The 17,454-nt window shown below is 39.2% G+C and overlaps 1 protein-coding gene across 1 annotated transcript in view; it reads left to right on the top strand.

Moving 5' to 3' along the window:
- The window catches only part of LOC140243863 (uncharacterized), a 34,892-nt gene that overhangs the window by 13,633 nt on the left and 3,805 nt on the right, over nucleotides 1-17,454 (top strand). Inside the window, exons 2-5 of the mRNA XM_072323536.1 lie at nucleotides 6,891-7,012; nucleotides 15,168-15,311; nucleotides 16,309-16,495; nucleotides 17,036-17,217. Coding sequence (XP_072179637.1) covers nucleotides 6,891-7,012; nucleotides 15,168-15,311; nucleotides 16,309-16,495; nucleotides 17,036-17,217 — 635 coding nt within the window. The remainder of the gene's footprint in view (nucleotides 1-6,890; nucleotides 7,013-15,167; nucleotides 15,312-16,308; nucleotides 16,496-17,035; nucleotides 17,218-17,454) is intronic.

Raw genomic sequence — 17,454 nt, 5'->3', positions numbered from 1 at the left:
GAAAGAGATGAATAATATACATGCAGATTGCAATGAAGAAGAATTATAAGTAGGAGACATATTCCGACATTCCCCGCTCGTTGTCGCATCGTGTCATTGAGTATGGGTTGCGGTGTTTGCGACAAATGTGGCTGGTGTCCTTGTTTTGACTTTATCAAATTTGATTGAACTTGATTGCTTTGCCAAGGGAACCTCTCCCATCAAGAGTTAAAGGAAATATGTCGCTCAGAGGGGCATTTTAGTCGAGCCCTCAAACATTTACGTCACTTGTAAGAAGAAATGGCTTTCATGTTTCATGACAGAATTATGTCCTATTGGTAAGGGCGTGGTTGTCAAAATCAGTTAAAGATACACTAAGATGATATTCAAGGCAATGATTCAATGGCTATTATTTACATGGATACACCCAAAAGGTTACGGTGTTTGTGTGGAAGACCATCTCAGCGTCTGTTGTTTATTTCTTTTTGATAGCCACAAGTAAAATTAGAAACAGAAAATGATGCCTACTAAAAATTTTGCTGGCGTGTAGCCCGTCTATAGGCGAATTATCGAGACTAACTATTGGAATTTATGAGATGAATGTTTATTCATTTCATTTCAATTCATTTCATTTATATCATTTAAAACAAAAATAAAATCATAGCACAACACGTATACATAGCTATACAAGGTCAATTCAGCTCATGTATAATAAAGGAAAATAATGTGTAAAATTGTACTGTGACTTTACTGTACGAAAGAAAAGTTGTCATGACAGTTCTATGAGGGTTTGATGGCAACTAACACATTTTTTACTTCTAAGAAAACGTGTGTGAGTTATTTGACTGATAAATGTTAAATGCTGTCATTATGACATTTTCGGTACATATCGATATTTTCTACAATATTTTCAGCGCTTCGCGTATCAATGAATTCGCTCAGCACTCGACGGAGTGAAACCGTGATTTGAGCTTTAAAATGGCACCATCCTTCAGCTGACATCCGGGTCACTGGCGATATTCAAGGCATGTCGGCGGTTAGCCGCGTTCTCACGTGGAAGCCTTGATCCTATACTGATTTCTGACATTCACATGTGAAAATATGAACGGGAAATGATATTGCTGATCTTTGCAACATCCAAACAGGACTCGCGATAAACACACACACACAAACATTCACACCCACACACACTCCGCACACACACGCGGGGAATGCATCTGAATGAAAACGATGAGAAGCAATATAAAACAACGAAGAATCAAAAATTATTCAGCAAAAAGAACAGAATATTTGCAGGGCTTTTTGTACTCTTTGTTACGCATGTAATCACGAATATTAGAACCGATATATTTGCACACTATTCTCCGTAAAGACGGGAAAATTTCTTTCAGGATCTTAAGTTTCATGTGAATCAGAGACAGGGGCTTATGACAAATTACGTCTTTGCAAGAACGTGGAAAAAAAAAAGTAGTAAACGAAAATCAAGCTTTGCTATAGGTTTGTCATCTGAAATCCAAACCATGATTTTGATTGGATGGTACTTACCATCGTGTGTGTGATACTTGAGACGATTTGCAAAGACTTGAGAATGAGAACGTCTAGCACTGAATGCGTCTTCACAGTAGGGCAGTAGAGAAGGCATAAAGGAAGGGGCCATCCCACAAGACCGACACCCACGAGTCATACAGCCCACGAGTTCGACATTGAAAACAGGTCCATAAGTCATACAGCTCACGAGTCATACAGCCCATGAGTTCGACACTAGGCAAATAAAGCCCATGAGTTCGACACTAGGTAAAAACAGCCAACGAGTTCGACAGATACAACACGGCGCGTAATGTGTCGGTCTCGTGGGCCTTGTTGGCTTGGTGTCGAACTTATGGGCTGTATGACTTGTGAGCTGTATGACTCGTGGGCTGCATGACTTGTGAGCTGTATGACTTGTGGGCTGTATGACTCGTGGGTGTCGGTCTCGTGACGTGCACCCTAAATGAAGGGGGCATGTGTGTCGAAAACAAAACAGAACAAATAAAACAACCCAGTCATTCATCATAGATACAAGCATTCATTCCTCAATTTCTGTATTTTTATGGGTGCACTGCGATAGAGAGGCCCGGGTTGAACGGTAACAGCAATGGTAATGGATGAAGAAGAGGAATGGTTTTTTACTGGTCTTTATAAATGTATAACGCCGTATTGGAGAGGAATTGGAGAGGAATTTGTGATCCACCTGTATGAAATTGGAGTTATATATGCTCGTGACAAATCCGTTTTGTTTCCCTGTCAAACTAAATGGGTCTTTGTGACCGTTTTGAAGCTACCGTTCCTTTATAAAAACTTTATGCAGAATAGATATTAAAAAAAGATAATTTCTATTGAAGAACATATGACATGTCTTTGTGTGAATGTGCGCATATACAGACACAAAGGTAGGGGGCAGAGACGTATACAGATAGATTGATACAACATGTTGAATTATGATATTCTAGTCTGCTGTTTTATTATCTTTTTTTTTATCGTTCTGGATTAGACAGGGTGAAGGAACGGAGAACAATTCACATAGTTGTGACAGTTAACCATTGTTATTGTAAAGTTTCACGCGGTTGCCCCTATCTACATACATGATTGAAAATGTAAAGAAATGCGGTTAACGACATGACAATCAGCCAAAGAAATTCGCAGGTTATAAGTGATCAACGTATGTCGTTGACTTCATGACTTCTCGTCAGAAACGTTGCGGGCGAGACATCGTGAAATAAACACAGTGTTTTACCCTTGTTACGAGTCATGAACTTTTGCACTCATTTTCTGCTCACTAATTACCATGTCAGTACTAATCGTAATTCCCCTCTCTAGCTCTTTTGGAGATCGAGAGGGAAATTTTGCTTACGGCACAAATGAGAGTTTATGGTGAAAATTCAGTTGATAGAGGAATGGTGTACCAAGTATTGATAGATAAAGTTGTCTTCAAAACTAAAATGGCTCAAAACAAACGAAAACAATCATGGCTTTAAGCTGTGACTAATTTAATTACGTATGTCGTATCGATGTTCGCATTCAACTCTTGCTGCAAACTCCGGTACGTTAATTGTGCAGCGAGTCAGTGAATGAAAAGAGCTCACTTTAAATAATATTGTTTTGTTGTTCTCAATGCCACGTTGAAAAGACATGAGAATTTGTTAGTCCTTTTTTCTGGATTGATCAGGACGGATGAAATTGAAGCAAACATTGGTATGCATTGTTCAAGTATGAAAAGAGTCTCGTCCCACAAACCTTATTTCAAGACATATTTAGTATACAAGAGTAGACGCATGAAATCGAACGTATTTCAAGTCCAATCCGACATGCAGCCTGTAACCCAGTGTGCAGATATTCAGAACATGATGTCGTATCCACTTACTGTGTTCCAGAAATAATGGTATAAGAAAAAGGCTTGTGGAGGTAATCCAGTGGCAGGGTTGACCTACAGATATGACAATTTGACTGGTTTGCAGACAGTCCGTGATTGGTAAGTCAACTGGCATGACTGGCGGACTTGAAAGAAGACGCCGCCACGGCAGGATTCAAGACATTCCTGTGATCGTCTCACGTACAAAACCTATATAAGCGTAGTCTTCTTAAATAGCGGGTCATTTTACACAAAGACAAGAAGTATCTCATATGGCAACTAAAGGTTTCGAATAGGGAGCATCTGATTGATAAACTTATAAGTACAGAATGTTCGTATTCACCTCTGTAGATCTTTCTTTTATATTTGCTTTCTTCGTTGTCCGTTAATTGGATATTCCGTTAATTGGATATTCTCTCATATTAGCGGTATGGATTGGAAATGGTCTTGCAAAGTTAGCTGTACATGTAACGTGCAGAAACCAAAGAGATCTGAAGCGCACTTTCGGTACATTCTTTTTTAATTCATTTATTTACTTTTTTTTGGGGGGGTTGGGGTTGGTGATGATACCTCGAGGCTTTGTTGTAACTAGCTGATGACGAGACCTCGATATCATGATTCTTGATCGCATACACTAGGAATTAAATTGAAGGTGTTATGCAAAATAAAGTGTTTAACGTAGATTCTTATTTTCATTTTACCTTGTAAAGCGTATCATACTTTGTCTAATCTTATCTATTTACAATATTGATTGATAGTGTGACTATTCTTCATGATGATTTGTCCTTCTTTATACAGTATTATTTCCTGGAAATCTTTAATTTCATTTTTCAATCAGAAATGAGCTCGAAAAGAATGAATAATATTGTATCCCTCCAGTCAAACGATTGAACAGTTGTAATGAACTTACAATGGTGTCTTTGAGAAAGAAAGGATTCCGATGCTATAAACGAAAAACATGATTTTTACTCTTTTAGCGCAGTAAAAATTGATTGCTTATCTAACTTCCATAATTTATCTGGTGGTGACTTTGTAGTGAATGTGTCTTTAAAAAAAATCCAAGAGCAAATATAAAATTCCTCATTTTAGTCTCTTTTGATTCTTATGCAACTGCTACAATTCTGACAGTTGATGTGGCTCTACATGATTCAATTCAAACGTGGATACTGACTAAATTTACATCACACGGAAAATGTCCTATCAGAGTTGCATGGAGATTTTTTTTTTTTTTTTGTCAGCGTTGGTTTAGTTAAGGATTTCACGTGTAGAGATGTTATTACAATCATTTTGGGTAAGTCGCAGATAGTGTTATGTTTTTGTTTTTTTTACTTTGAAATTATGCATTTCAATAGAGGCCTAACGTAGACAGTCCTGGTAAAGGTATTTCTGGAGCTGGTAGGCGTGTTTTGGAGAGAAATTGCTCCTCTAGATAAATGTTTCCTTAAACTTCTTACTTTTGAAATGAGCGTGGCATCGGGAACAACATCTCTTGTTGTTCTTGCTACGTGTATGTCAAAGAAAATGTCTTTCTGCTTGGAATTTGAGGGAGTTTTTTTCTCTCTCTCTCTCCCTGAAATTTTATACCCGGGAAATCTGAGTGATTGCAAGCTGATCTCGTTCACATGCCATCGGCTGGCCCGGCGTGTAGCTTCGCTAACAGGACTATGAGGAAACGAGCTATAAACGTGATCATTCTGGACAGATAGGACTCGGAAATAGACTGGTGCGGTACCTGTGTGCCATATGACTCTAAATCGTTAATAGAGTTGGGTCTCTTTACTCCCCTGTCACTGAGTGGTTGCGTTTGCTTATTATTGTGGAATCATTTCTCCAACTTTTGCTTCCGTTAACTTTTTCAATTTTCTTTGAAAACAATCATGCAATTATTTCATACCCTGAATTCCTAAAAATTTTTCATTTGTTTGTATGTATTTTCATCATAAAACTGATGTCTGGATCAAATTTTTTTCTCAGAATCCCAAAAGTATTAGCCGAAACGTTGTACAGAATGTCCTCACTTTCGTCATCGTCTATTATATACACGCAGACACGCAGGTTGCACAGTCCAAAATAACCTCTTTTTAAAATGATAAAACAGCAAACACCAAGCTAATTGTCATCAGGTAAACAAATTTTTCTTTCCATTTTTTTGCCACTGAAATCGGGGAAAATTAAAAACAGGAGGGGCTGTGAGTAAGGTGGACCCTTGGGTATTCTACATTGGTGAACTTTGCTTCATTCGAATAATCGTATGATTGTACATCGGGGATGTGTCATTATCGTCGAGGGATTATTATTGCTGGGTGATATCATAATCGGGGCATTATGAAAACTAATGGCCGTTCAGTTATTGTCTTGGGTCTGTTGATACTAAAGAAAGAACGCGCTGTTCTGATAATGAACGTTAAATTTGTGAGTAGCTGTACCTGGAAGACCCCGATTATTCGTTTCTTCAGTCATATATCACGTCTCCCATCTATACTTGCTGAAGGGATATTTATATCATTTGCAATGTCCTATTGAAACATTAAAAAAGTCTGCAATAAAAGAAGTCAACCAAAGTATTTGAACTATTTTTTGGGTTTCTGTCAATACTGTCATCCAGCTGCCTATTTGGGATATATATATTTCGACACAAGATTCCTTTGTTCTTCGACGATGCTAATTGAAATCATGGTAATATAGCAGTGGGCCAGATAGGTCGCGAATATGATGCGCTTCGCCCCATAAATCACGCACACGCACTTCGCTTGACGTCATTAATAGGCCGTGGCCGTTGTAACAAGTATCCGATGTGTGGCCGAGAAAGAGAGTGAACTGGGAACGAGGAACATTTCAGCGATAGAATTCCTACCAAGATACGCTGCGGAATGTGTATTCAACTCATAGTCCCTCTTACAAACACCAGTCTCATATCATCTAAATGGGTTGTCTTTCCCCTTCTCGGTCTGACGGTTTTTGTCCTCTGCGAAGAGACATTGTTTTGGCTTCAAAAATGAAACTCCTCTCTGAAATGGTTGAAATCAAAGTGAGCGACTCAACCAGTTTGACCAAGATCGGACAAATAAATATGATTAACACTAACAAAAGTCAACATGTTTTCCAAGTCATTTGCCGCACTGCGTGGCCTTGACACCAAAATAGCAGTTATTGTGTCACTGGAACAGTATTTGTTTGTTAAATGTGTAAAGTAATCAGTTACATTTGCTGTGAAACAGCATCAACAACAACAAATGCTAGAGTTTTTTTCAAAGGATTAATATTAATGCCATAAAACATATAGTTTGTTTTATAGGAAAAAAGGCGCAGTTAAAGTCATTTTAAGCACACAAATAAGGACGATCCGATTATTAGCGTTTCACGCAGTCAATCTAGTGAGTACCAGTATGACCAGTGTGAACGATACAGACATGGAGTATAAGATACAATATGCGTTGCTACAAATAAAATTTCGACGATATTCTCTAAGAATTGACTTTGTTTCCTTTGCATCTCTTTTTTTGTTCGTCTCTGTTTTACCTAGATAGCGGCGAATGTCTCCAACTAGCTGAGAAACAGCGCTGTCGAAATCGACTATGGCCTCGAAGTGGACGTCGGCGATGTGACATTAATTTCCTGCCACTGGTCTACGCTCCGTTTGACGAGGTTCGTAGTCCCCTTCTTCTTGGGAATCCGAGTTCCATAATTACAGACGAGATAAAGTAATAAACTGGACGTAACGCGCTTTTCATTCAACAGGAATTATATAGGCGAAATAAGATATGTCCATCAGTATAATTCTAATTCTATACTCCTGACCTCATGACTCCAATTATATGATTATCGTTGCAAAGTAAAAAGGCATTACACTTTGAATGTTATGACACATCATGCATGTTCATGTTGACTGTAAAATAGTGTAAAGCAGACGCATAATTTTTCAAGTTTCAGTGAAACAGGACTCAAAATAAAGAAGAAGTGAGATTTTAAGTCCCACATGTATATTCAACGAATATTGATATCGACCGCACCTATCATGCAAATTGGCAGACTAAAGAGGTAATATCATCGGGTGCACGTCACGAGACCGACACCCACGAGTCATACAGCCAACGATTCATACAGCTCACAAATCATACAGCCCATGAGTTATACAGCTCACAAGTCATACAGCCCATTAGTTCGACACTAAGCTAACAGGGCCCACGAGACCGACACATTAAGCCCCGTGTTGTATCTGTCGAACTCGTGGGCTGTTTTTACCTAGTGTCGAACTCATGGGCTGTATGACTCGTGAGCTGTATGACTCATGGACCTGTTTCCAATGTCGAACTCGTGGGCTGTATGACTCGTGGGTGTCGGTCTAGTGGGATGACCCCATATCATCTACTCAAATGTCTCCCACATTTTCAGATTCCTCGTGTAAACCACATGGCAGATTTTTCACTAAACTTGTCAGGTAGCATCCGAAGGAGGGATAGGATCTTGATTCGTGCAAATGGGCACCATCACCTCCGTTATTATAGGGAGGCCCCCAGGGGCCCCAAAGCCCCTAAATTGAGGGATGCTCTTCGCCACAAATGAAAGAGCTTATCAGCAGATAGTTGTATGAGTAAGTACATTGGTGACTGTAGTTTCAGGTTTGTTCATGGCCGATGCGAGGGACCGGTGCTTCCACCCCCCCCCCCCCCCCCCGGCCACCTTGGGGCCAAAGCTACTGTTTACCTAATCTTACCCTATAATGTATTCATATTCCACATAAACATTGTGAGACATTGTAAATGGAGTACAGTGTACGTCGTGTTAGATAGATAACATTTTAAAAATATATGTCTGTGATACAAATCAAAACTAATGAAGTGTGAAACATGTACTCCTGTAATATCCCACTTCTACCAACGTTATTGGCGAGATTCAACACAGAGTTTTTAAAGTTGACGGTTTTCGTGGAATCTATACAGTGCTATAGACAACGTGCATGTACAGTGGACCAATTCACTTTTGTCATCTTCTACGGATTTCTTTTTCTCTTGAACACCTCGGTGTACATACACAGACTCTATCTCAGGAAAACAAATGGCTATTTGGAGCACGCACGCCGGACCGTAATGTTTTATATTTCGGCTTAAAACGTTCAATAAACCCGCTTTATTTCCCGGCATTCATACGCGACCATCAAAGGGAGTAATTCACACCTCGCAACTTTTATTATGCGCCCAGGTTTGTCTAAAGTAGCCTTTGTGACTCCTTCTGTTTAGAGCTCGACTATTCAACCCTAACCACCTTAGTCACGTGACTTGCCGAGTTCATTTAGGGAGTTTCAAAGATTGAAGGAGTTTATGACCCATTTTTCCTCTAACTTGCGCGTGTTGAAGAGCCTTAAAAGGGGGCAATGCATCCAACCTTATTGATGGCTCTTGAGTTTCAGAGAAGGCAAAGAGAAGCTGTGTAGGAGGAATGTTTGTAAACAAGATTACGTAAAGTTGATGACAAAATTGAGCATTACTGTTGACGATTCTTTCAATAGCGTAATTCCACGAATTTTGTTTTGTTTTTCGGTTGGTTTGTTTTTTAATCTAGAATTCAGTTGTGAAGGAGATGATCAGATAGAAACGCAGTATGCTTTCTGCATTCATCTTTGCTCCCACTGTCTTTATCATTTTTATTTTTATTATAATCATATTAAATCATCTTTATCACTAGTATTATCATAGTTATGTTCTTATCATTAAACCACGGAAATGAAAATACTACTTCAAGGCGCAAGGCAATAGGCCTACCATGTTGACACTATTATCATTTCACAGAGCTCTTTTTTCTCTCTCTCTCTCTTCTTTTCTTGGCGCATCTATCAATAAGTATAAGATATGCACGAACTCACAATGTTTCGGTCATTTTGCCACCAGTTATCAAATGAGATGTTCATCTATGAGTTAAGCATGTAATCCGTTAAGAAATTTAGACAAGTACATATCAAAGAGGGCATTCCCACATGCCGAAACTCTTTCACATACTTAGTTTTGTTAGCAAAAAATGACATCTAAAATGTCTTCGTTGTGGATACTAAATGAATAAATGACTCAAGTTTTGTGTTCAGAAAAGAAGAACAAAAATTGATATAGACATTCTTACGATCCTAGTGTTCTCGTAATGCGGACAGTGACATGAACATTAATTTTTGGTTCGATGAGTTGATCAATATCGCAGCAAATTTAGAGGAATTCACGATTCTGGCGTCCCTTTCAGACAGTTTGTCTTGCATGCACCCAATCTTATCTGAAGATATTCCAGTGCACCACAATTATATGGAGATAGCATGATTACAGATATCATATCTGGCGGTAGAAGAGTGGAAAAGGCTCACACAAGCATGAAACAAAAACAAGAAGAAAATAAAGGTTTTTCCTCCATACATCTGGGATTAATAATGATGATTAAATTTAGGGAGATATACAGCAGAAATTCGTTTTATTGCTCCATTGTGAAGGGTAGCGGTAGACATGATGGGACTGATTAGTCACAAATTGTTCGACGGAAATCATCCTTTGATGTCGTGCCGCTGATGATGAGTTCAGCGATAGAGATTGTGAGCCATCATATTGAATAGGAAGAACCTAATGAAGATGAAATGATCGTACTATTTTATAAATGAAGATGATAAATTGTATTTAGGAAACGGAAATGATTGTGATTGTGTGCTCTAGTAAATTTCATGAAATTTGTTGATAAAGGTCACAATACAAAGTGTTGATAAGCATTTTCATTTCTAGCGGCTCGAGTGATGTTGGTGCAACACGTGTTTATTACCAAAACAGTATCACTGCCCCCCCAAGGAAAAACGCAGTATCTAACATTTTTGGCGATTTTCACTTTTTTGCATAAATATAGTCAGTGGGCAATCCTTCTTCATATGACATATTCAGATTTTTGAAAAAATGTTTAGAAAGCCACTTTTCCGTAACTGCCAAACGCAGTATCTACACTTAACTTGCACTTTCCCCAAGGAAAAACGCAGTATCTACATGATGAATATTTCCCCAAGGAAAAACGCAGTATCTACAAAGCTAGTCTTAATTACCAGACACTGTTATTTATATATGTGAACACTTTGCCGGTTATTCTGTAATTTGAACGTAAATTACTTTCTTTAGATATACTTACTCAATAATAAGACATAATGTTCAAAATATCCAACCGAAACAATACTGATTAGTAAATATTTTGATGAGATCGTGATCCTAATATAAAACACAGTGTGTGATTAAGACTAACCGAGTGCACATTAAACAATACAACACAACACTGACAGCTTGCAGCTAGCTGCATGCACTGATGCTGTGCAGCAGTACAGTCAGCACAGGGCCCGGCTAGTCAGCATACAGTGGGAGTGTGTACTTGGAATAAAACAAAATGCTGTCGTGGGGAAAATTGCTCGTGAGCCTAGCCCTCAAGAAAAATTTATCTGCAGATAATGAGTGAGTTATTCAAAACTATTTCAATATTGAAAGAATAAAGCTGATTGTTTGTCACACGAGGCGAAGTAAACACAAATGCATGTTTGTCACACGAAGCGAGGTAGGGCCTAGGTATCCTAAACACAAATGCATACATTTGTGTTTACTTCGCTTCGTGTGATAAACGATCAGCTTTATTCTTTCATATTTTCTACCTCAATGATGAACATTATCCGTACTATTTCAATATTAACTTGTTGTGAAGTAACTTTGTTATGCCTAGACCCTTGTCAAAATTCCTCAGGCTCCGCATCCGAAAGTTTCGTCGAAAGGCAATAGATCTAGATCTATTTGTGTTGTATCGGATAAACGTCAGGTTATGTAACATGTTACACCCTCCCTTAGATCTAAGTCTAAGTAGGCCTAGGCCTATTTTAGACTTGTCTAGACAGTAACGTTTGAGTCTTGCGTCTCTTTTCTAATGTTAGACTTAACGTTAATCAGAACTTTCAGGGTCCGTATTCCGAAAGCCTAAAGAAAGATCTAGTGTAGGACTTGAATAGGCCTACTCTAGGGCAGGCCTGTAGTAAGAAGTCTAAAACTTAACCACTTTTTAGAATCCTAGACCTAAGTCTAGTGAAGTGTCAATGTTCAATTATCTACTCCATACCATACTGTCTTAAAATTACATAGTTGACAATAGATTAGGGTCCATGTGAAAAATAGGTACCACGGTAAATGGACAAAATAGAGACAGTTAAGAATAAGTTGTATTTTAATTCTTATCGGATCTAGACAGTGTCTAGACCCTAGTGAGACTGGGTTGCGTAAAATGCATGCATGATCCCATGCTGCATGCTACATAACTTACAACTAAAAAAAAAAGTTACATTACAAATTTACATGACGTTAAACTTAGGTTCAATCCAGAAGGAATAGGCCTAGAGAGCGGATGTCACTTCATTCTAGACCGGTTCTAGATGTATTTTTTTTTTTCTAATCAAAGAGTCCTGGCTCGTGTAGGGCTTAAACCTTCTGCAGTTCTAACGTTAGGCTATTTTTGTTTTTTCTGTGAGCATCGTGCATGTATAGCCTGAGGCAGTAGACTCGTGTAGCCTGCTACGTAGCCAGCCTAGAATAAACAATATAAAAACTAGACCTAGTCTAGATCGATCTAGGTCCAGACATCCGATTTAGATTTATTTTGGTCTAGACAGACTGTAACCTAGACTGTACAGATCTAGATCTAGTATTCTAGATGCTAGTTAGCGGCTAGGCCATGTAGCATCACATTACAGCCCTGGCAAGCTTCATATTAAACACGTATCGACATAACGTTAGGCCTACAGCAAGATCGGTCTGGGATACACTTTTAAGCAAAACGTTCCAAGAACGATCTGTTATTTAATAATCTTATGAAGCCTGTTCTGTAATTAGGGCATAAATGGGGGGGGGGTGGAGGATACATCCCTCAGGGCCCCAGGAACAATGATGTATACATGCATACATAATTAAGGCAGAAGATTAATCCTAGCCATTCCGCTGTAGATACTGCGTTTTTCCTTGGGGAAATTCGTTCCATTGTAGATACTGCGTTTTTCCTTGGGGAAATCAGTCAATTGCGTGGGGTTTCCCCAAAGTATCTACATTTTCATCAATAACTGAAAAACAAAACAAAAACACAAAATGATATTTTCCAGGAAAATTGGTAGCTAGATAGACTAAAATTCCACAATGAAGGAATTTTTCAAAAGAGCATATTTTCCAGGGGCTTTGGCAAAAATATAAAATGGTGAATATCTCGGTTGTTTAGAAATGGAGCTGGATGTAGATACTGCGTTTTTCCTTGGGGGGGCAGATCACGCCCTGAAAAATCTACAAACTGGACCTCTAGAAAACAAACAAACAAACAGACAAACAAAGAAAAGGTTGTCCATCCTTAATAATATTTGAATGAACAACTTATTTCCATATCGTATTGGGCAGACATGTCATCATGGGAGGATATAAAATCAGTGTCAGGTTGTATAATCTTCTGTCAGGAATGCAACATTTTGGAGATGCTAGAATATCCAGCAAATCGGGACGTCGATTTATTTGCTTTATGAAAGTTCTGTTTAAGCTATAATTAGTGGAAGATTAGGAAAGATTAAGAATTGAACTTGCAGGTCTATACTCGTGTGGAGTAAGAACGAAATTCACGCCACTCTTCACTCATGTTAAAGCACTGAAGTTAAAACAGAAATGGTGCCGTTAAACCCTGCGAAAGCTCATCTTGAAATAATATTTCTGAGAACGGGTGTTAACCGCCCCGGGGGATTCTATTCCAAATAACGCGGAATTGTGAATATGAAGTATTGATACATCTGTCTTGAGTAAGAGGTGTCTATTTCTCGAGGGCTGCATGATTGGACGATCTTTTTTAACTTCTCATTTATACAGCTCTGGGAAAAACGACAATTATGAAGCAGTCCCTTGAGCAGTGAGACGAGTGTTTGTGTTGACTCTGAAAACAGGGAACGGCAAGCGAGGAAAGTTGATCGCATAGATTGGCAAAAAATCATCCCGATTAAATACTATATGAGAATAGTTTCAAGGGCATTTTGTGATGAAGTCCTTTTTATCGGGAACGAAGGAGAAATTGATGCGAAACGTACGAGTCTGGGCAGTCGACTTGAAAGAGGCGGCTTTTATTGGGCGTAAGATAGCTGCTCCACGGAGACCCTTCTCCGCTATTGTGCTGCCAAAGAAATCTCGCTAGACTGGGGAGCAAACTCACCGCATTTGTGAGCATATTAGAATGAATAGTGGTAATGCAATTCTGTATTCTTTGGAATCAATTGAGCGTGGATATTGTGAAGAAGGGCAGTTTAAATAGCAGAAGAAGAAGGCGAAGTAACAAAACAGCGGTGAGCGCAGATCAAAGGAAAAGGGCCGCCCGAGAGCGGCCCGCTCTTTGATGTGTGCCGTGCTATAGCTACGGCTTGACGTCGACCTATTGTCGCTATTGTGGCGCTTGTGTAGAGCGCAGCGTGCTCTATGCAGGGTGTTAAGAACAGAGACGTTTAACCTCTGATTCTTGTCGATCGCCGCTACAAAAATGGAACTGTTTCAATTCAAAAGTACCTTTTTCTAACAGATGGAAACGCTCTTAGAATTGACAGAGTAACAAATGCCTCCTGCATGCTCCTGAGTGTGACTCCGGTTGGTGCGCGTTCTTGCGTTTTATCGCGCGTTTTCAGGTTTTCAATTTTCTTTCGGGATGGAGGAGGACGAAATGGGCAGTGCCAGGTTTCGTTTGGCCGAAAGAAGTAGCCGCAACAGGAAATAACGAAATCCCACAAACATTTTCAAAGAAACTAATACAGTTTTCGCAATCCGACTCAATCACCCAACTGTGAAATTAAGGACTGTAACGATTATCCTTTGTACCTCTCTCGGCTTTTCAATTTTGTCACGTGGTGAGGAAAAAGAAGCCGCTGATTTAGGTAGAGCATCACTTAATATCGAACTAGGATGCTATCGACAAGAGTTTGACTGTTATTCTGACTGCCTTACGCTGCGTTTAAACTCACATCTCAGTAATTTTATGCCCCAGTGAAACATTTTTCTCGTTACCTTTGAAGTCCCCGTGAATGCCGTCCATGCGAAACATAAGTCTACTTGTCGGTCACTTTGTGATGAGGTGGGCGCATACCTCGACAGGGTGCTACAATTATTTCGGCTTCATTTAAATTTCAAATGACTGCATTCACCGATGGAAATAGCCGTTTGTGATATATAGGCACTCGAAGTCTCATTTTGCCCCTATTTTCATAACAGAGTTGTTTTGAAAACAAATACACAAATCAAGGAAGCCGCAAGAGTATGGGTTGAAATATATCGCTGGTTGATGAATGTGATCATACAGCAGTTGTTCAGGAACACTTTGTTTTTGCTCTCAGATCTCAATGCTGTCCTTCCTTTGCGGTAGATCTTGCTGACGCAAAGGATTGTACAATGGAAATTGAAAAATCGAACACTATCGACGGAAATACACACTTAAAACACCGCAACCTTTATTAGCATCCTATTAAAATGTGTCCCAACTTCTTGTATTCAGTCCATCTCTCTCCCTCTCTCTCTCTCTCTCTCACTCGTTCTTTCGAAGTACATTGAACAAGGTGTTGAATTTTGTGTGTATATTCTCACACAACTTGTTTTGTTTGTGTTTAGAGAATTTTATCTAAATCAAACTCTTCATGAAACAAAATTATTTTCATATATTTCCCTTGCCTACCCGTGTCTTATCCTCCCACCCGTCCCATCCACCTGCCCCCCCCCCCCACCTCTGCCCCACCCCTCTTCCATCCTCTTCACCCATTCAGACGAGAGAGCAGCAGTTGGTATGCCGAGAGGACGCCATCCTAGGATTCGGACCGTGCCCCACCCAACGCACACACACAGCTAACTACTCGATGAACTGTGAGCTGAACAAGAACACGAGACGGTGCGAGCTGCCCTCGCTCAAGGTGGGTGCGGGACACGACGTAAGAAACTCCTATCTTTGTGTGTGTGTGTGTGTGTGTGTGTGTGCGTGTGTGTGTGTGTATGTATGTGTTTATTTTAAAGCACAGTTTCACCCCATTCTCAAATTAGCCGAAAATGTGCAGAAAAAAAGTCATCTCAAGCAATGACAGAAGTTTCATCAAAATTAGACATAAACGTTGAAAGTAACGGAATCTTCAAGTTCCACATGTTTTAATCATTAAAATGTGATGTTTATCACAACTACAATTAATGCAAACTATATTATATCATTGCTTCACAAGGCATCCGAATATTCGCTAAAATTGTGTTTTTCACAGAAAATCAGGTAGAGTCACTTGGACCCTTTAAGTCGAATAATCTTTAAAAAATCAAACACTCAAAAACTTCCGATCACAACGAGTTGGGATGTAGGTGCAAATTCTGAAAATCATGATTCTTATAAGTATTATGGTCGTTTGCAAACCAGTGGGAGGGTTAGTTATGACTAAGTCAGTAGCCATAGTCACGAAATGTCGAACACAGAACACAGAACGCATCAATTTGTCAAGTTTGAAACCATACAAATTAATGATGATATAATTGACGCTACTGGTGATATTGACAGTTGTTGTAGTAACAAAGGAGCTTTATCACATCAAGATTCTGATGGTCATCATAATGATGATAAGAGAGCTTGCATTAATGTTAGAATAATATTGCTAATATTGACAACAATAATGATAATAATCATTGAGTGTGACGTGTGAACTCTTGATACAAGCCGTATTCTAGTAAACCGGCGAGTGACTTAAAGCGGTATAAATCTCAGTGATGATTGATGTGCATAGCTGTCTGTGACAATAGCTGACAAAGTTCTGTCACTTGAAGTTATTTAAGCCTCCTATCTGCAGATTAAGTGAAAGCAAGATGCAACATGTATGAAATCTGTGGACAATAATTGACAAATTTCTGTCACTTTTCGTAATTTCTCACCGCTAGGTGAAAGCAAGATGCAAAGTGTATGAAATCTGTGACCAAGCTGTTCTCATCTCGGGAGGTTGGAGTCGCCAAATTAGTCAGCAGGCTCAGGCAGACAACATCCGGGACATGTACACCGCCCTCCGTAAGAATGGATTCAGGCGGCCCAGCATCAAGACGTTCTTTGCTGATACAGGCAGCGTGCTAGGTATTTACCAACGTCACTTCCTCATTACCATGGTAACCAAAACAGACTGCATCCCATCCATGTCTTCTTTGTTGTAATGTTTCCAGAAGAGGAGTCGTGTGGAGGCTGGGGCCAATAGTAAATTGAAATAAATGATCGGAGAGAGACAGAAAGAAGTGTTTGCTGGCTTGGTTCAGAGCTGTCATCTTTTACTTTTTTTCTACAGTATTTTGTACTTCATTAATGCCAAAAATACTGCAGGTTTAATGCAAAGTTTTCCCAAAATTCTATTACTACACATATCTGTAGCAAGAAAGGTGAACAATAAATATTGTGTTTTGTTTTTTTTCAAACAGAAAATAATTGACCCTTTCAGCCTTAAAGAAGGAAAGAAATTGTAATGCTGTTTATAAGGTTGGCATCCATGCTTGGTGGTATTAATCTAAAGCTGGCATGTATTACCAAGTATTCAGATCAACAGATTTACTCTAATCTGCAGAAAGCTACCATGAAAGATTCGATGATAATGATGGTCTATCTTGAATCACTTATATTATGCAGAAAACATTGATGAGGAGGGACTACGTCACTCGTATCCAGCCACCCACAAGATAGCCATCCAGAATCACCTTAGCGCACTGTGCAGGAATCCGTACTGTGTGGAGAGTCTGGTTATCTACCTCAACAGCCCCACCTTAGCGGATGGTACTATGCTGCTATGGGACCTAGACCAAGATGGCATCGTGAGTCAGACACTCTGGAGATGATAGATAAAGATAATCGTAATAATGTAGTACTTATAGTAAGGAATATAATAATGAGAATGTCTAAATAATGTACAATGTAAATAATGCACCAAGAGCAAATACAGACTCAGAATAATGACAGATATTTGACATGAATACTATAATACAACATAATACTAATATAATAATCTTTCTATTTCTATTCTACCAGTACAATTTTAGTTTGTCATTCCA

This window comes from Diadema setosum, chromosome 20 (assembly GCF_964275005.1).
Source record: "Diadema setosum chromosome 20, eeDiaSeto1, whole genome shotgun sequence".
NCBI lineage: Eukaryota > Metazoa > Echinodermata > Echinoidea > Diadematoida > Diadematidae > Diadema > Diadema setosum.
Note: the sequence above shows the minus strand (reverse complement) of the source record. Positions and strands in the feature narration are given on the sequence as shown.